Raw genomic sequence first — 20,463 nt, forward strand, 5'->3', positions numbered from 1 at the left:
GCACAGCCCAAAGAAAGAGGGCAAATTTATTACACTTTTCACTGGATTTAACAGTCATCATGAATTCATGAATATTTTACAATTTCTGTTGCCTAATCTATATAGAAAAATGCAGATTTACTGGGATACTGCAACATGAACTGCGGTAGTCTTGTAAAGATTGCATCACTCGGGATGTCTTTGATATTATTTGATAAAACATAAATAATCATTCAACTGGAACAATAATGCAAATACATGATTGCAATGTCCACCGCCTCCTCCCTTACATGAAGAGCGTACTTTAATAAAAAAAAACCTTTGTCCTGCCATCGCTCTCCCTGAAGATTATGGCTAAAATGAGGCTCTTCAATTTTTCTTAGAGATCTTTAGCAACGTGCTCTGACATGGAAATCTTCCAACTGCTGACACATGTAAACATCGTAAACATACCCTTCCCGAAAGAACTTACAGCTTTTCTCTCCAGCATTCTTTTTTCCGCCTTGCTCGAGCCGCGAAGACCATGTTCGTTGAGCCAAATTTTGGAAAATTTCTCGAGGATTTTGACCATTTCTTTTCTTTATTGAATAAACAACTACAGCAAAGCACATGATTAACACAACAAATACAAGCGGCTGCAATAATAAAGAAAATGTTAAGAGAGCCTCGTTTTTACGCAATGTAAACACCCAATTCAATGTCACATGTGTGTTAGCCGAATTTGTCTATTGCGGTACTGATTTATGTCTTGTCTGCACCCTTGAGTGACATCAGCTTCTTCATCTCTTGGCATGAAATCAGAGAACAAAAACTGACAAAAATACAACAGACCGGTAAAAATCTAGAAAGAAATCTCGTGTTGAATGACGATTGAAATCCTCGCAAAAATTCATTGAACTACCACTTAAAATATTTACATTTGTGATGGGACGCAAGGTAAATACACCTGCCAAAAATCGGGACAGCCTAACTTCCTTTGATATGCCATTCTCATTTTCGTGTTGTGACGAAGGTGTGACGGTCAATACGTCGTATAGCATGCATGCAGAGGTCTCAATAGCAGACCTCTGCATGCAGGCTAAACATCATTTCCTTTCCGGCATGGACCTTGAGAAAAACAGGAAGGAAAACGATTGTCCTTAAGTGTCAAGCATGCACGTAAACTTGAGTTATCTTGATACGCGAGGAAACTTGGTAAAATGTTCAGAGATTGTACTCGTTAAAAGCAACTTGCCAAGTTGATATGACTCGTTCGTGACTGAAATTAAAGTAGGGGTAACAAAGAATCGTTCTTTGTTCTGTTGTAATCGAGACAAAACGAAACTTACGTTTGGGAGACAAGAAGGTTAGCCTAAAATATCAATCATCTCCCGCCCTCAGCCTAATCCCCGCGCGCGGGCGGTCTCTTTCCCGGGGATTAGGCCGAGGGCGGGAGATGACTGACATTTCAGGCTATGAGAAAAGCGTATTGCCAAATCAATTCGATATAGCTAAACCTTAGCTTATATCCCTCTTTTTAAGGTACAAAAATCAAATTTCCCCCAGCTCCCGACTCCAACTGATATAAATATAAACTGACATTCGAACATATATATTTTTTTATCAAGTATCTCGGGGTGACAATACTGCATTCGCGACTTGGAAAGTTACCAAATGCACCATCCAAACGTCGAACAGTCACGAAACAACAAGGTTCAGTCTCTATTCATAGCCTTAGTTTGTGCACCGTTGCTTCATCCAAAATTTCCGTAAGGAAGTTGTAAAGTAGTCTATTCACGCTTGAATGAATCAGCAAACCAAGCTAAATACTACTTGGTGTCGACTCCGAAATAAAGAACGTTTGGGAGATAAATTAATAATTTTCTATGTGCTTGTAAGTCATTTGTCGACGCAAGACGTAATGCGATAAAGCACCGCACCTTTAATTCAGATTTTATTTCTGACGTCCCTGAACAGCCGTTAAATTCTTGGCCCGAAGGAAGGTAACGCAGGACCTTTTGCAAATATTTCCCGAAGACGACTTGACAAAAACAACTTGGACTTATACAGTACTTGGATGTACAAGATAGCAAAATCTATCCAATCTAAACAACCAAACCTCACCAAAGCCTAAAAAAAATCATGGTCCATCTTTTCGAAGCGAAAATTATGCAATTGCGAGCAGAAACAGGAAAGAAATACAAGAAGTCTAGACGGAAAATATGAAGCAGGCAGCAAAATAAACAAAGTTTAATGATTTGATTGGTTGGCACCATTGATGACGCCAGTTCTACAATTAGTCAGAGAGAATATAAGCCCGTTTGACAGCACGGAGTCCAGAACTAAATTCCCTGTATTCAAGATGATGGCAGAAGCTTTCTTTCCGATTTTCACTTTGCTTGTCCTTTTTCAAGCTGGAAGCGCATCCCACGACAATAAGTCCCCATCGGCATGTCACTGTCGTCCAGTAATCAATGTTGCTGTGGATGGTAATGAACAGTGTGACTTGTGCGAAGGAAACAACCAGCTGTTACAGGAGGTGAACGAATTGAAGAAAGAACTGGCCTCAATAAAGGATCAAATCCAGGGAGGTTAGTAAAGTTAGTATTAACGATCTAGTTTATATCAAAAGTCTGCTGATATAATAGGCAAACAGGCGCTCAAGGATATTTCGGATATTAGTTTGCGTGCAGAGACTGCAGAGTGTGACCCAATTTTTCAAGCGCAAGATTCGCCGTCTTCATATAACTTAGCACATATCCTGTGAATACTGAGCTTAGTTCTACGTTGAAGTAATATCCACTTGGGACAAGGATCCTGGGTATGAAAAGGGTTCCCATCTTTCTGAAATAATTTCCAAAGTTCGAAAGCGGTTTGGAAAGAATTCTTAAGAGGTCCCTAAAGAGTTTCTTGGCTCTTAATATTGTATTTTTTGTTGTTGTTGTTGTCGTTGTTGTTTTTTGCTTGTTTGTTTGTTTGTTTTCAAGTTAAAATGGTCTAGATGTCTAAAAGCAATTTTTTGCATCCAAAAATGCTTAGCGATATTTTATGAAGGCTTCAAATGATTTGACCCTCTTTTAGAACTGTATAGCAATTGATTTGCCTCCAAGACAATTAAAATACTCTGACAAAGACAACTTAATCATCTAGGAAACAATCCTCAAGGCGAGTATTGTGCAGATATTGAGCACCCTGATGGAAGCAACGGCGGTACATGCGTCTTCAGTGAGCAATGCAGCAAAGTTACATGCACTTCACCACCAGACAGTACTGGGCCATTTGGCCACATGGTCATCACTGTACAAGCGTATGGATGCCAACCCCTGATAGCCACAGTTACCATGCAGACATATCAGCCTCCCATGAAGTGGTCGCATACATTTGAAGATGGCGAGCAAACTCCCTTGCCAATGCAAGTACCTGCAGGCCCTGTCAACGTGACATTAGTCCTGCAGGTCGAACTAAAGAAATATGGTGGAAAAATCAACTTCAAGGTACCGTGAAAAACAGATCATTACATGCGTGAAAGTCAATGTGTGTTAGCCAGTTAGTTTGTTTATCTGTCAAGTTCCTTTTTTCTATTAATTGCAAACAAATGTTATTGAGACTGACCGTATGTGCTGTACTCTATCCAAGTGAATATAAAAAATAGGGTAGCAGGTAGCGGTAAGGGTTTTTGGTGATATTGTGCAAACCGAAACGGATTTTGTTGGAATGTACTCTGCAAGCAGCGAGGGTGTTCGTCTTGCTTGGCTGTCTGCTTAGACTACAAACAGTCCCTCTTTCGCTTAGTGGTAATATTAGGCTGTAATTAGCTCCAGCTTGTACCCTTTCACCCTTTCTGTACCAAACCCTTGGCCCTGATCTAAACATGTTTAAATTAGCAATGCTTTAATTTAATGGCTAACCAGTCAAAATCATTGATGATTACCGTGTTTTGGTATTGTTTATGATCTTACAGTTACTGCTGTCACGGTTGTTTGAATCAGACATTGCATCCTATAATGTTACATTCCTTAAAGGAGATTTGCATTCTTCTACATGCGGTAAGCCCCAAGCATAAATAGACTCTAAATACTCAATTAAATTCTCTGATCGAGAGCCCTTAAGTTAGCTCTTTACATCCCTGTCTCTTCGTAGTATGCAAGGGACAAGGCCCAAGCTGCAAAAAATAAGTGCCTTTTATTTCATCACAGACTTTTACCCACATTATGTTTGAGAACACTAATTAGAAAAGGTCCAACACCCTGTTTGCATGGACGTTTAGGCAGATTTTTGTGTTCATAAATCCCAGTTCTACTTTATTATCAGGTGAACGATTGATTTTGACATCTTCCTTTCCTTGACGCAATGCGTTGACCCTTTTAACTCTCACCCAATGTAATAATTTAACCAAAGCCGATAATCAATTTCGTATGTTCCGACAGGTTTGTCCGAAAGTCCATACGATCTTTATTTCACGAAAAGTACTACAAGTGATTATGTCATCCATCATGGCCTCCAAATCACCGATGCTTTTACCATGTGTTTCCGAGTGCGTACAACAGACAAAACAGGAACGGATCGGACGGTCGTGAGTTACAGCACTCCCACACACACCAATGAAATTTTAATCAACAAGATGTCTCAAATCCAGTTATGGATCAACGACAAACTAATGTAAGATAACTAGTGGAACAGTAAACCGAACACAACTCTTGCATCTACCTTACTGTTTGTTAGCAACGTTCACCGGAACTTTACACGCAAATCGAGGAGGCAAACGCGTGAGACTCAAAATTCAAATTTCGCAATTTGAGAGAAAAATTTTGTTGAAGGGAGTTAGTCTTTTTCCATAAACTGACCGCGTTAACAAAGAGACAGTCTCAGAATTGGTGCTGCAGTTTTAAAGCCATGTGTTACGGTTGGTGTTGGACAAAACCTTTAGAAGAAAAACATGATTGACAAATTATTGTTTTAAGCAAAGCACGTTAAGATACACAAGTTAACAGTCACGATGTGTCCTATCTATTTTGTATAGTTTGGAGAAAGAGAGCTTACTGAACACGGATAATCATTTAAACTAAGGTTGAGGCTGATAAAAACGGTTTTATCTTTCCATGTATAATTACTTGTTTAACGGAGGAATAGGGAATGAAGCGAGAATCGGGTAAAATCCATGAGATCCATTTACTTCGGTCTGAAGCTATGGCCAGTGATACATTCAAAATCAAAGTACACAACAGTGAGATATGGCAATATAAAGTTGATGCCTTTGTATTTGTTTTATTTTCATTTCAGCCAAACGGGAATCTCTGCCAATGACGGTTTCTGGCATCACATCTGTGCTTCATGGGAAAGCAAAGCTGGGTCTTGGAAAATTTACAAAGATGGCGTCTCTCAAGCCAAAGGATCGGGGTTAAAGACCGGTCACGTGGTCAACACAAACGGAATCCTTATCATTGGGCAGGAGCAAGACTCGTTTGGAGGAGGATTTGACGCCACTCAAAACTACATTGGAGAACTCACTGATCTGAACATGTGGGACAGGGTCCTCGACGCAAGTGAAGTATCAAACTTGTCCAAGTCGTGTCACGGGGGGAGGGGTAATGTCAAAAAGTGGTCTGATTTTAAAGTTGGACTTAGAGGTGATGTGAGAGTTATTTCTCCATCTACCTGCGAAATATGAACTATCGTTTGTAAGTTTTTGTTCTGCTTAAGTAAAGTTTCTCTTAAGCGTGGATCAAAGAAGGATGATTGTTTTTAGATATAAGGTTGTCAAAATGCAATAAATGGATGTTATAGCAGTTTTACTAATTCCTGCTTCTTGAAGCATGTATCTTCAGGGGTTTGGGAGTAAGAATCGAGGGGAGACTTAATGGAACCCTTAAGTGGTGCCAATTTCAAAATGGACCTCATGGCATGTCAGAGATCTAGTCTCAATTGTCACGATTTCCTCACAAGGAAAAGTAGCTTTTTATTGTAAATACAAATGGTGCAAGGGACCGTAAACGAAAATGCTGCTGTTATACGCAGGATCTGTGAAAAAAAAAATAGAAAGCCACACCGTGCTGACGAGACACAACCAGGTCGAAACAGCTGTCCACGGTCGCAATTGTTGGCTTTGAGTTTGAACTCTCTCATGTCTTTTAGATTTCTACGTAGTTATCAGTCTTGCTTCATTATTTGTTTATTGTGCTGTTAAAATTAAAAAGGTGACTACTATAAGCCCGAAATGAGTCTAAGATTCATGAGCCACGAGTCAATGATTCTTTCAAGTATATACATCGTGTTTACCATTCTCGTCTCCAGAGCTACCTGTCACTCGTAGCCGGTCGGGCCTTCATACCCGGAAAAACTAGCTCCGGAGGCATGACATGATTGGCCAGATTCTTTGTATGAGATTCTCACTCATTAAATCCTGGTTTCCTTCTCTAGAATATCCTAGAACCGTTCACTAGCAGCACTTACAGACCTTATCAGATGTTAGCAAAGGGAATTTACAACAAAAGCAAATTTTTGACGGGAAGTGCCATTGATATGTTAAAAATTCTCCTCGTAAAAAGGTTTTAAAGTTCCCGACGTTCTTTGGATGCTGTGATGGAACGGCATTTGTCACGGGATGAACCAGTGATACTTTCGAGAAGGGGATCAGTGCTGAGTTTGAAAACCAAGAATAAAAAAAAAAATTAAAATATAGATATGTATGTGACCTTTATTTACCATGGGCAATGTTTATACAAGTGCTAATGGGGCCGAGCAAACAACTGAAACAAATTCAAATTGAACACAACATTGTCAAGATTCCCAACTGGCCGGAGGCAAACCAGTCGGCTATTTATAAGCGTGGCCGAGGATTTGAACTCGGGGCTACCGAGAAACAAATTTAGGTAGTGGTCGGAGCGGGACTCGAACCCGGGACCGCTGGATTGCGAGTCCGACACGCTGACCACTCGGCCACGCTGCCTAGTGCCTGCCTCCAAGAATCTAGCCAATCAAATCATCTTTCAAGAGAGCCACTTTTCCCTCTTGCCAAAGCCCCGCCGGATTAGTGAGAAAAGCGGCCTGGACACAAGAATGAAATTCAACAAACCACTCATTCTTACAACAGCAAGGAAAACAGCTTTTCTCGGCAAGGAACACAATGCATAACCAGACATCAACAACTAATGCTAGTTGTGGAAGAAATTTCTATACTATCATTTCTTTCACAAGAATAAATACCTATACTATGTTCACACCGATTTACATCATTGCCATAAAACACTTGATTCCAGTTCTGAACTTGTACTCCAAAACACGGTAAACTACTACAGCTTATCCTCACAAAATCCAGCGATACATAAAGATGTGAAGAGGACGTCATTGGCCGGTTATAGCCAAGATGAACCTTTAAATTCTCAGAACTAACAGTAAACAATACTTAGCACTCTTAAAAGGGAATTTCAATTTTGATCATGGGAGTAAAGGGTTTAATTCGCAAGTAAATAAGTCGAGACGTTCCAGACGCAATGTACATGTAACATATGGCTGGAGCTGACAACAAAACAAAGTAGATCTACTTCTTGGCTCAAGAACCATGGTCTCAAGGTGCAGTTTTGTACCAGCAAGAGTAATATTTCTGCAAGGCCAAAACTTCAATCTACTTTAATGTATTGTCTTCAGTGTAAATCCAATCCAGCAGAAAGACAAGTACTGAATACGCATGCGCTACAACAAACAAAAGGGCGCCTTCTGCTGGTAAAGAAGCCTAGTGCGATATATTAAAACTATACTTTTGATATAGAGAGCGGTTTTCAATTGAGAGTCGTAAAAAACCAAAGTAATAACTCTAGCCAATCACAAAGGACACAGAAACCTACTGGATCAATCAAAATTTATGTAGCTAACGCGAAGCGCGGGAAAACGTGTTCGAGCGGGCCACGGCGCGAGTTTTGTAAGCCACTCGTGCAGCGTAGTTATGCAAAAGCAGTTACTTTGTGACACTCAAGAGAAAACCGGTCAATTGGACTTATCGATTTTATACGCTCGTACAAATCAGACTTTCAGGTTTCCACGACGTTTTCATTTGAAATCAAAAGATATTTTACAAAGAGCAAACATGTATCATTTACCATATTACTCAAAATTTACTTTGGATCTGAGCTTTTTGTCACCTCTAGAACGCAACTTATTCTGAAGATATCTGTTAGATAATTCCTAGCGGCATTTCAGTCACTGTCGAACTTGATGGAGTTTATGCTTGTGTTTATCTGCCCTCCTCGATAGCTCCCTCGCTTCTTTTTGGTCTTTTCATGTCGAAAGGACTTGCCTGAAAACACAGAAACAACAAAGTAAAATGTTTGTGTTAAGATACCAAGAAATGGAGGAACCAGTCTGCGATGAATTTTTAAAAGATAAAAACTTCCCTTGATTTGTTAAACATGCAATGAACTCATTAGGTCATTTTCTAGATGCCTTTTGCTTTTTCGTCAGACAAGTCCTCGTGTAAAACTTTTCATCTTAAAATGAGTTTGATCTGCATGAAAATGAACGTGGAACATATTTCCTAATGAAAAGCTTCGCACGAAGAATGTTTTTGACGCAACAGGCAAAACGCAACTCCGAAGTTACCCATCACTGTAGGCCCGTCATTAGAAATTACACAGGATTAGTCATATCTTGAAAGACAGCCATTCCTGAGTTATACTTAAAAGAAAATTACACCAAATAAAACTGAAGATCATTGTGTTTACAACATCCTGGATCAAAACACAAGGCAAGCCATGGAAGTCACTGGAACTCGAACTCCGAGGGGTTGACTGAAGGTGGAGGGCCCAGGAAGGGACTTCAAAACCAACATGTTAAGTATGCTAGCAAGTGGAATTTCAGGAGAAATGAACAATTAGGATCTTCAGAACGCTTAACTCAGACAAACATTTCGCAAACGACTTGCCGACGCGTGCCGAAACACAGATCTTATCTTGTAAAAACATTAAGTTCACGTGTTAAAATAGGGAGTTCAAGCGACGGTTTCAATTTTCTTCCCAGTTTTGGTAGCTTATGATCAAGCAAGTGTTAATCAACGGTAGTTTGTCGGTGAATTTGCGAAGTGAATCGAAAACTCGAAATACGATAGCTTTCATTAATCGGCAGGACGTTTTAACAACATGCAAATTTCGCTTTGAAGCCTTTTTCATTCCCAGAAATGTAATGTCCTTTGTTTAACAAACACTGCTTCACATAAAGAAACTTGTGGGAATGCATAACATATACGCGCGTCTATACGCGCATATGTGCGCGTATATACGCGTATATGTGCGCGTATTAACATACGCGTATACGCAAAATACGCTCGTGTAATACGCGTATACGTAGTTCGCATATATCTGAGCTGCACTGTAAAGGTACAGTTTGTGGGAATATGCAATGACCCAAGTCAGGCTTGACCTGGGACCCAAACCTGGGCCCAGGGCACCAAGCCTGCAAAATATCAATATATTTCCGAGCAGACAGGAAAGCTAGACATAACATCAAATTCTCAGAACATTAAAAAAAATTCATGATCTGTAAAGGGAATTGATATCTGCAGTTTAGGTATGAGATTTCACCTTTCACAAACTTCAGATCTTTGTTTGCTTTTTCACCCCAGTCTCCTCTTGAGCCATGCTAAAACAAAATTTAAAAAATATTGGTAAAACTATTTGTACTTTATAGATAGTTTCTAGCAAAAATACAATTAATCTGGTAGTGATCAGAGGCCGATTGTATGTATGGGTTATAAGCCAAGATGGATGGATATTTAACAATAAGACCCGTGGCCCTTGAAGGCGAAGGGTCTAATTGTTTTAGTATCACCCAACTAGTCGGACAGAAAAGGCAAGAATAAAGTTAGCAAATGCAAGTTGAAGAAAACGCTTCACCTGGTTTCTCAAATTGTCAATGTTTCTCAAATTATCAATGAAAAATTCGCTTCTGCTTCGAATTAATTATAATGAAAATGTAGGCAAACAAAGTCAAAAATACTCAATGAAAATGTAGACAAGCAGGGTCAAAATACTCGGGTTTAAGTAAACATCTTAGCTTGCCGAAAAGTCAAAGGCTCGAAGTAGGGTTTGGATTGTTCAGAATAATCTTCACTTGCCGAAACTTAAACAAAAGGAACTTGCACTAAACTCGACGGAAATTTGGCAGCTAAATTCGTTCATGATGGCTCAATAAGAATTAGAGAGGACTAGCGCGCGCGCTATGTTATAATGAACAAATGGTTTTTTTTTTTTTTTTTTTTGAGCATCAACTTGATGGACAAGTCACAATTTCTGGCACCAAATCCATTTTCCTTTTAGGGCTATCAAGACGTTTTATTTTGACTTTAAAATTTACGGACTTTTTTCATCATTATGCCTGCATACAAAAACCAAAGTACAATTTCTCTGAGACTGCAATTGTTGGTTTGGTAATACCCAATGTGCCACTTTCCTTAGTGAGCTGTCATTACATTTCACAGGAGGCCTAGCATTTACTTTTAGTTTACTTCATTAAAACCTAGACATCAGCACTTGTAATGTTTCCCTTGCAGCAATTTGTTTTCCCCACAGCAACCTCCAAAGCAGGTGTTACGGGTTATGACCCTTAATGACAGACCTGAAGTGTCATGTTCTGTTTAACAAATAGATTGCATGTTGCCGTGCGTCTGATAAGTAATAGATCACAGATGACGTCAAAATGTGGTGAGAACGAGTACTTTTCTGAGTCATTTTCTAAAAAAGAAATGGCTTTTTCTTTCTTCTCCTGTTCAATGCCTCAACAAGACTTTTTTGTACTTAATCTTTCGCCCAGTCACGTAAAATGTTATCTAAATTCTCAAAACTTTCCGACATCTTAAAACACAGAGGGAAAAACTCTGAAATAGTTACGTCAACCGTCCCTCTGTCCTCTAATAGATCATAGGCGAGAACCAATCAAAATGCGAGAATAACTTGGGTTATTATATAAATTTCACCAGAAAGACACTCCTTACCTTCCCTTCGAAGCTGTTATCCTTTAACCTTGGATCCACTGTTATCTCCTCTTCCTTTACTCTTCTGAAAGGAGTTTTTATCTAAATGGACAAACAGAATTGCATAAGTTACACACTTGCACCACCTACTTAGATCTATAGGATGTAAACAGTATGCAAAAGAGTAGTAGTGAGACCCTTGGTATATTAATTTGATCACTGATGTCCCATAAGAAATCGTTTCCATTGACTATTAAAATTTCATGTACAACAGTAGGATGCTAGTACAATTCATTTGGAATGCTTCCATTTATTTATTTAATTCTGACTTGCAAAATGACTGCTGTTCGTACATGTACTGCAGAGTGATAAGACTGGTGCATTTGCATGTATGGCAAATTTGCACAATTTTCTTCGCATGTCCTTTTTGTTTTTTATGACATAAATCTCGTCAGGTATTTGGAGTGATTTTGAACCAGAACTAAGCTAATAAAAAACATGAAAGAAGTGGTCATTTTAATGAGGTTTTCCAATTAAAAAAAAAAACTACTGTACTCTAATATTTTCTACAAGTGGTTATATTACCAAAGTGGTGGAAAGGCTGGGCTTCGCTGCATCCATAGAAAGAGGTCAAGGGTGCTGGAGATTAAGTCAAAATCTCACCTTACTGTCCCCTTTTTGTTTGCCTCCTTTTTGATTTAACGACGGTGTTGATGATGCTAGAAGGCAATTAATCAAATATGTTTAGGTCTCATTCATCGTAAACATGAATTAACTGAAAATTAATTTGGAAATTCATAATATTAATATTTGCAAACATCCGTATATGTTGCAACGTCTGAATGCATCTTTTGAAGACGTTTTAAAAAAACAACTGTGTTATCGGCAGTAAACACTATTTCTATGGTAACCAATGTCATAGATAATGATCATCAAGTTTTGTTCAACAAAGATTGTGAATTAACCAAATACATGTATCCACAAATGTAAGTATTATCTTGAATGCTTACTGCAGTTTTGTGTACATTGCCAAACATTACTTGTCAATATCTTGGGACATTGGTTCCTTTACATGCACACATACATGTAACTACATGTACTTCACAGTGCAAGCATCAGTCTATCACCTAAACAAAGGATCTATATCAAAATTCAACTATACCTTGTGGTTCATCAATTTTTGCCTTCTTATTATCTTTTTTAATTGAATTTGTGACTGGTAAAGTTGCTTCTAATTCCCCTGACTTAGAACTCTCAGTAGATGATTCTGTGTCATTACTCTCTTGTACTTTCTTAGCCGCTTTGTTCCTTGACAGTCCTGTGGAACCCTGCGAGCTATCTGCCATAGAACCGGCTGTTTTTGACGTGTCTACTGAAACTTCCATGGATTCATCCGAGCTTGAGTCATCATCAGATGATTCTGTTTTCTTGCTTTCATCTCTTTTATTAACGTTTGACTTTTCCACTTTCTTTGGTTCACCTTCTTCTTCAGAGCTTGATTCTGATGAACTGTCATTTTTGGATTTTGGTGCTTTGCTTTTCACCTTTCCATTCGCTTTCGATTTTTTTACCTTCTTCTTTGGTTGATCTTCTTCAGACCTTGATTCTGATGAGCTTTCCTCTTTAGATTTCGCTGGTTTGTTTTTCTCTTTTCCATTCACATTTGATTTTGTTACTTTCCTAGCGGGTTCATCTTCGTCAGAACTTGATTCTGATGAGCTTTCCCCTTTAGATTTCGCTGTTTTGGTTTTCTTTTTTCCATTCATGTTCGATTTTGTTACTTCCTTTGTATGGTCATCTTCTTCTGAACTTGATTCTGACGAAATGTCATGTTTGGATTCCACTTTGTTACTTTTTTCTTTAATATTTGTCTTAGTTACTTTCTTTGCAGGTTTTTCTTCTTCTTCTGAGCTTGATTCTGACGAACTGTCAGCTTTGGATTCCACTTTGTTGCTTTTTTCTTTAACAATTGTCTGAGTTACTTTCTTTGCGGGTTTTTCTTCTTCTTCTGAGCTTGATTCTGACGAACTATCATCTTTAGATTCCACTTTGTTGCTTTTTTCTTTAATATTTGTCTTAGTTACTTTCTTTGCAGGTTTTTCTTCTTCTTCTGAGCTTGATTCTGACGAACTTTCAGCTTTGGATTCCACTTCGTTGCTTTTTTCTTTAACAATTGTTTTAGTTACTTTCTTTGCGGGTTTTTCTTCTTCTTCTGAGCTTGATTCTGACGAACTATCATCTGTGGATTCCACTTTGTTACTTTTTTCTTTAACATTTGTCTGAGTTACTTTCTTTGCGGGTTTTTCTTCTTGTTCTGAGCTTGATTCTGACGAACTGTCATCTTTGGATTCCACTTTGTTGCTTTTTTCTTTAACATTTGTCTTAGTTACTTTCTTTGCGGGTTTTTCTTCTTCTTCTGAGCTTGATTCTGACGAACTGTCATCTTTGGATTCCACTTTGTTACTTTTTTCTTTAACATTTGTCTTAGTTACTTTTTTGGCGGGTTTTTCTTCTTCTTCTGAGCTTGATTCTGACGAACTGTCATCTTTGGATTCCACTTTGTTACTTTCTTCTTTAACATTTGTCTTAATTACTTTCTTAGCAGGTTCCTCTTCCTCTTCTGAACTTGACTCTGATGAACTGTCAGCTTTGGATTCCATCTTGCTGTCTTTCTCTTTTGCATTCATTTTAGAACTTGTTGCTTTCTTAGCTGGTTCATTGTCCTCCGAACTTGATTCTGAAGAAGATCTCTTAGCACTAGATTTCGATATTTCCATGCTTGAGGTGGTAATGTTCTTTGTTGCTTCATCATCTTCATCAGAGCTTGAATCAGACGAAGTCTTATGTGAGTTTAATGCCTTATCTGCTTCTTTCTTCTTTGCAGTTTCCTTCTTAACAGCTTTTGATTTTGTTTCTCTTTTCAATGATTCCTCTTCCTCAGAACTGCTTTCTTCTGAATCATCTGAACTGGACGAGTCTAATGGAAAACAGAAATTAACTGTTAGAAGCAGAACTACAAAAAAGCTACACTGTACAATCACAATCCATTTTCAATGATTGTTTCCTAGATTTGAACTCCTCCACTAACAATATCACACAGAGAAAGATACAGCTAAAACCCCTCAGCATTTTGCCAGGTTCATTACCCATAAAACATTATTTGCCAGTCTGCTCATAATCAGGGCTCAAAAATAACAAAACCATTCCTGCCTTTTGCTCACCAAGTCAAAAAATTAGTCACCGGAAGGTATAAGAACAGAAAATAAGAATAAGACCTCATTACCATTGGTTCGCGGTTTCTACTTGCAGCCCAAGGACAGACAAATTACTCTCCACTGAAATGACTCAATAAATAAAAATACAAAGGGAAGAATAATGAAAGACCTGTGAAACACAATCTTTCCACAATTTGTGAGCAAACAAAGTATATAGAACACTTCAGAAACTAAGTTTGTAGGTTACGTGAGCTACAAACATACATGTACACTTATCAGAGAGATCTGGTAGCCTAATAATATTCCTTCAATAGTTGTAACCATTGGTCTCCTAGTCCAGCAGTCTGGGTTTCTACAGTGATGGGTCACTAAGCAGACAGTTAAGATGAACTTTCAAAATGCCTCTACCTGCCCAGATGTTAATGGGTACAAGCATGGTTAATAGAGGGGAATGGTTATGAAACCGGAAAAATTAATTTGTTGTATGTTTTTGTTCTCTTTTTTGGCCCTGAACACAACACAAGAGTTGTTTACTCCGCACTGAGGAACTAACCAATAGAAACATTTTGGTAACATAATTCATGCAGATTGTACGAGCGCAAAACAAAAGATTATGCACAGTCATGGACCTTTCAACATAAATCTTGGCATCTTTGTTTGTCCCTTTGATGTTTACCAGGCTTCATAACCATTTCCCTCTAAAAACTTAATGGTACCAGAAAACTACCTGGACAAGCTGCCCAAAATGGGGTTACCTGTGACTTACAGACTGGCGTCGAATGCATGCATGGGAGTAATCCTTGACTAAACTGGATTCATGAAAACCAAATTCAAACCTCTGTCTATTCAGCCACCAGGCTTGTAATTTGCCTAGTTCCTAGTTCCCATATAAAGGTTACAACCTACATGTATGAGCCTATTCTAAACTGGCACAATGCAGCTTAGCATTCACATTGTTATTAAAGATTACAGTTGGCCGTATAGCCTTAAGTGACACCTAGTCACGAAAAAAAAGATTGATGAGGGTGAAGGTGACAATTGGTTAGCTAGGTTTCCACTAGAGTTGCAAGTCAAAAAGAAAATAAGTGTCATAAAGCACATGTATAACAATTTTACAATTACAGTTTTAACCACAAGTTCTAAGCAAGATGCTCTTCTGTAACAAATGGCAGCAAAGATGCCAGAAGATACAGATTTGCATTCCTACAGTTTCATTATCTTCTCCAAGTTGTTTGGTGAGAAAAATGGCATTCATGTGAGCTCAGGTAAACTCTGAGCACAGCAAGTTGTTTGGTAATATAGTCATTCCAGTGAATGAACCCCATTGGTTTCCTGCTGTATATAAAAAGGTTTCAAAAGACCAAGAAATCCCAGCCAGTACTGTATGTAAAGAAAAGCATCTCTTGATCACATTTTAATTTATACATTGTACTTAACAAAAAGCATGCACATTTTGTTATTGTCTAGGTTTTTCCCTGGCCATTCATCTTGTCTACAGTGTATGTCATTGAAATGAAGTGATCATGAAGGCCTGGAAGAAGGCCACACAGGAACAATGCAAACTTGTGATCAGACTTCAAACTTTCAACCAGCACAGGCACTTGTGTAGTTAAGGTGATTCCCTAGTAAAAGAACCCACCATAGATTTTCGATGAAACTTGGTAAGCCATTGTTACTGGACAAGGAGATATTAAAAACACAGTAAAAAGAGGGGGTCACCTTGCTTGTTTTCACGCCACAATGCTGACAAATACGGTTATTTAGGTGACTTTTGGTAATCTCTGTGCGCAACAAACAAGCTTGATTATTTTTCAACGCAGTGTGTTATATCACACAGAGTTTGACTTCCGTTGATTGTTTATTCATCTACATCCTGGAAAAAAATGTCTTCAAATACCCTACATTTTTTTATCCTTTAAAGCAAACATAATTTGGACATGCGCTGTTGGGCCCGTTATGTCTATCTCTGTAGTATTTATTTCATTTGCCAGAAAAGTAGCCACATATTTCTGCTAATTTTTTTCTCAGTTATTGAGGACATCGTTCTCATTGAAATTATGAAATAAAAAGTGGGGGTCACAATGCTCATTTAAGAGAAAAGGAGCACTTATTTCACTATCGAGCTTAGTTTGAAGGAAATCTCTTATGTTTTGTACGTGCACACGCTGCACGCGCTCATGTGCGTGCGCCAATGACACGAAACTCATGCGCAGTAGGGATGCGCAATGCAATACTAAGGAATCACCTTAAACACCAAGTGAGATCAGGAAAAAGAATCCAAAACAAAATGAGCAGTTTGATTTCTCACCTGAATCTGCTGCTTGTTTCTTCCTGCGCTTTGAATCTGGCTGTCGATCATAGCTTATTTCATTAAGTTTCCTTTTTCCTGGATTCTGTTTGGCACTGACACAAGATAAATGAAAGTTAATTTTTCAGATGCAATCACTTTGCCAAGATTATATGAAAGCAAAAAAAATTGAAAAACACTTCTTTATTATATAGACATTGATTGTTTTACTAGAAAATACACCACTGGTAAAATTCAAACAAAACTACATCTGGAGTGGCGTATTTTCCATCCACTAGTGAGAATGTTGATGACTTCATTTCCCACGTTTACATGGTTGTTTGTGCAAATGGTCAGTTTGTCTATACATGAAAAAGGAAATTACAATTTGTAGCTCAAATTAAAAAAAGTATGAATTATATTTTTTCATGGTAAAAACAAAAATTACATTGTTTTCACCACTTGAAATTGTAAAATAACTGAGCTACTACGCGCACTCTCATTGGTTGATAGGTGTGTTTACATGTAGATGAGAGTATGTAAACACGGTTGTGCCGTGTTAGATTCACATGTATTTTTGAGAAATATTTTATTTAAGCAATAGAGCACTTTTTCCATGTTTACATAGCCTCATCTTAACATTCAGGGGGCTGGGAGAATTCTCGAAAGTTATGCAAACCCTCGACTACATCTCAGGTTTGTATAACTGTCTCTAACTCTCCCAACCCTCCTCGTGTTTAGATGAAGCTATGTAAACATGGAAAAAGTGCTCTATTGCTTAAAATAAATAATTCATATCTTCGAGCCAACATGTAATATCCTCCGTATATTAACTGTGTTACTCTTTGAACACGAAACTCATCTGCCTTACTTATTACATAAACTTTTGCCTAAAACTTTGCAGCAGCTTAAGTCCTTGAAAATTTCAAGTGACACTTAAAAGGAACACAGATTATAATGAGAAACTGAAAATTTATCAGAACTTGGACAAAGTTTCCGACTATATGGATGTTAATCTCATTTTCCTTACTTTCTTCAAAGTCTGGAAAACCACTGAACAGTAACTGTAACTGGTAGTTTGTCATACATTTTTTCAAAATTTCAGTACGGGTGGTCACTTGCGAGACTAGCATTTTTCTTTGCGAGTCTGAGACATTGTAACCTCTTCAATTGTGAGACCAAGACTTCAAAGTGTTTTAAATGTGAGCTCAATGTGTTCACGTTCTAAGACCTTCAGACCTTATTTAAGCTTACATGTATATAAAAATATAAACAAATCAGTACTTCGAGAATTTCTCAGCCTTGAAAAAACTTGAGACTGCAAGACAGCTTGGTGAAAAATTGAGACTCTGATCCAAGACGCACATAACCAATAAAAAACTAGACTACGAGATGCATGAAATTTGGCAAAATTTGCAAGAACCATGGTTTTTGAAGGACCAGTTGTTCCACCCCTTTCACTGCATGGATGACATTACTTCCCTAAATTGTTTTTTTAATCTGTGCATGTGATCATATGTTTTCTTCACTCTTAAGGTAATCAGCAACATTTTCAACAGCCACCTTGATCTCCTAATGTTGGCATTCGTGGTTATGTGCCAGGAATCAGGGAAATATAAATGGCTATAAACATCAATGTAAGTGTCACAAGATTACTGTCAGTAGTTATATAAGGTTAATAAATTAATATGATATGATATCATCTCACCTCAAAAAGGCATTGTACCACTCAACAATGTCACTATCGGGTTGCAAAGAGAAATCCTGTTGGAAATTAAGGAATGGTATGCTTATTATTTAGTGCACATGCACATAATTCAGGATCTAATGAATTTGTAGGGCATTATTTAACTTGTACAGGCTGATAACAAAATACAAACTTAAATAAGATAAGTGTTTGGTACAACTGTTATCCTGTGTTTGTTAAATAGATAGATATATAGATAGATTTAACCTGGGATTTTCCCAGGGGACGTTTGGGCTGCTTTTTCTGCAGTTTATTGATTGCAGAATCCTGTAGAATCGAAAATCGAAAAGCAGCGCATCTTCCAACAGAGTCTGCGGATGTCTTGAGCAGATTGTTGCAGATGTTCAAAAAATAATGTGCGAGTTCTCTACTCAAATGCTCGCGAATGCGCGTTAAAAGATGTCAGCTGGTTTCGCCAATGTAACAAGCACTACAAGGAAATTTGTAGGCAACACGTGAACAGAGATCGAGGGATACTTTACAACGAACATTCGGCTGACTTTGAAAGATAGAAAACTAATAGTACGTCAAAAGGCCAAAAAATTTTACTCACCACCAATGCCTCCTTCTTCAACGCCTTAGCTGCTTTGAAGAACTTTTGTTGAACTAAAAACGAGTAAATATGTCCGTAGACATCGCTTGGAACGGCCGCCATCTTGCAGACTATAAGCACGTGGTCAGTTGTTCTTTTGGTGGACACCGCTGAAAATAAGAATGCTTGCTCTGGATTACCCGCCAAGAGCTAAACCAACCGGAAGTTATTTAATTTGGTTTCTGTATAATATTGCACGGTTTCCGTCTTGTTTTCGGGAGACTGGAAATGGGAAGAGTGAACAAATACAGGAAAGAGCAAATAGCAGTAAATCAAGAGCCATGATCGATTATGGCTCCTGAGTAAATTCATTCCAGTTTTCCGTTCCGAACGGTATGGACCCCTAGCACGGTAGTCAGCACGGTACTGTGTAATTTTCGAACAAAATTTCGGAAGAGTGCTATTTGACTTTCCTGCGAAACTTACGGAATTTTTGGCTAGTTAAATGGTTAGCAGCCTCAAACTCCTTGTAAGATGAAGGCAAAAATAACGAAGGTGGAAATTGACAGATCTGGACTTACAAGTGAGTTACAGCAATACGCACCAGTGACAAGAAATGAAGAAGTTTGCCGAGGGAATAAGAAAGTCAAGATGCATCTTTCATGATAAAGATCATACCTATTCTAGACGACAAATGAACTCTTGACACTTGCATTCAGTGATGATCATCATTTGAGAGTTATCCCAAAACCTAAACTTTGCCTTGACTTGCCGGTACTCAATACACGCGTGTTGCTGTGAGTACAAAACAAGTGTAGTTTTTCACTGCACGCTGTACTTTTCATTTTAATTTTTTTCGGGGCTAATGGGACTGTATGTCCATTACAGTAATTAGTCCTCTTGGCTTCCTCCTGTTTTGCATAAATTAAATATTGTAAGCTAATCAATTTGTAGTTTGTTGTCTAATTGAGAGAGTGTGTTCTTCTCTCCCGAGTTATTTTGTATCCAAAAAACGTTCAAGGCGACTGAGCGGGTTAACATTTTTAACTCTAATGTGTTGACATAAAATGATCGATTTGTACGTTTGTTTGCTCGCGATGACAGCTCTTCCTGTTATCAACAATAGCAACTGAAAGCTCTGTTAACCTTGTGCTGTTGGGTCATAGATAGCAACGAAAGAATCTTGGCATGTTTACCGTGGACATAAAAAGTGAAGTATAAGTTGAATGATGCTGGAGGGCATATAATTGATAACTGCTAAGGCGTTTATCACAAGGATGCGGTGCTTCAAAAGGCTGTTGAAGCTATTAATGTTGATGGTGATATCTCTGAAAGAAGCCGTAGCTATTCCGTACCACGGATCGCAAAAATTCCTCGGCTATGATTACTGGACGCGGCGGTATCCTTCTTTAGGATACACCGATTGGGACGGGTTCTGGAACAATTATTACAGCGGACGAACTCAGTATAAGCGACCGTCTTCTGAAACGTCGGGACAGGCGTGTACGGGCTGTCAGTGTGATACCCTTCTGCAAGAACTCCGATGTTTTGGTAACCCTGGCAAATTGTAAGTACCAGACTATTAATTTATTGTGTGATAAGCCTCTCGGCGACTTTATTTAATTAACCTTTGCGTGGCAAGGGAAAAATAGTAGAATCGACTACTGAGAATCGATTATTTTGCTTTGAATAGCAAAGATTCTCATAGAGATTTCAAGTCGCAATTATCTGTTGAAATATTGTTGCGAGTGTCAAATTCCCCGACGG

The 20,463-nt window shown here is 38.4% G+C and overlaps 2 protein-coding genes across 3 annotated transcripts; one reads left to right on the forward strand and one right to left on the reverse strand.

Moving 5' to 3' along the window:
• The first annotated feature begins 1,957 nt into the window (after positions 1-1,957).
• LOC145500104 (uncharacterized) lies at positions 1,958-6,813 on the forward strand. Of its 2 annotated transcripts, none has more exons than XM_081479592.1 (5): positions 1,958-2,549; positions 3,139-3,452; positions 3,920-4,004; positions 4,386-4,617; positions 5,239-6,813. In XM_081479592.1, the coding sequence occupies exons 1-5, from the start codon at positions 2,237-2,239 to the stop codon at positions 5,624-5,626; spliced, it is 1,332 nt and encodes a 443-aa protein (XP_081335718.1). In that variant the 5' UTR covers positions 1,958-2,236; the 3' UTR covers positions 5,627-6,813. The 2 variants fall into 2 exon arrangements, with proteins under 2 accessions (XP_081335718.1, XP_081335717.1); XM_081479591.1 differs by having other exon boundaries at positions 3,109-3,452; positions 5,239-6,812.
• Positions 6,814-6,833: 20 nt separating this feature from the next.
• On the reverse strand, positions 6,834-18,857 carry LOC145500102 (uncharacterized). Its single transcript, XM_081479589.1, has 8 exons — positions 18,718-18,857; positions 18,126-18,181; positions 16,439-16,533; positions 12,078-13,892; positions 11,579-11,634; positions 10,937-11,017; positions 9,528-9,585; positions 6,834-8,248 (listed from the first exon to the last, which is right to left on the reverse strand). Exons 1-8 carry the CDS (start codon positions 18,817-18,819, stop codon positions 8,148-8,150), a joined length of 2,364 nt encoding a protein of 787 aa, XP_081335715.1. The 5' UTR covers positions 18,820-18,857; the 3' UTR covers positions 6,834-8,147.
• Positions 18,858-20,463: the final 1,606 nt, after the last annotated feature.

The sequence above is a fragment of the Orbicella franksi genome, chromosome 10, assembly GCF_964199315.1.
Source record: "Orbicella franksi chromosome 10, jaOrbFran1.1, whole genome shotgun sequence".
NCBI lineage: Eukaryota > Metazoa > Cnidaria > Anthozoa > Scleractinia > Merulinidae > Orbicella > Orbicella franksi.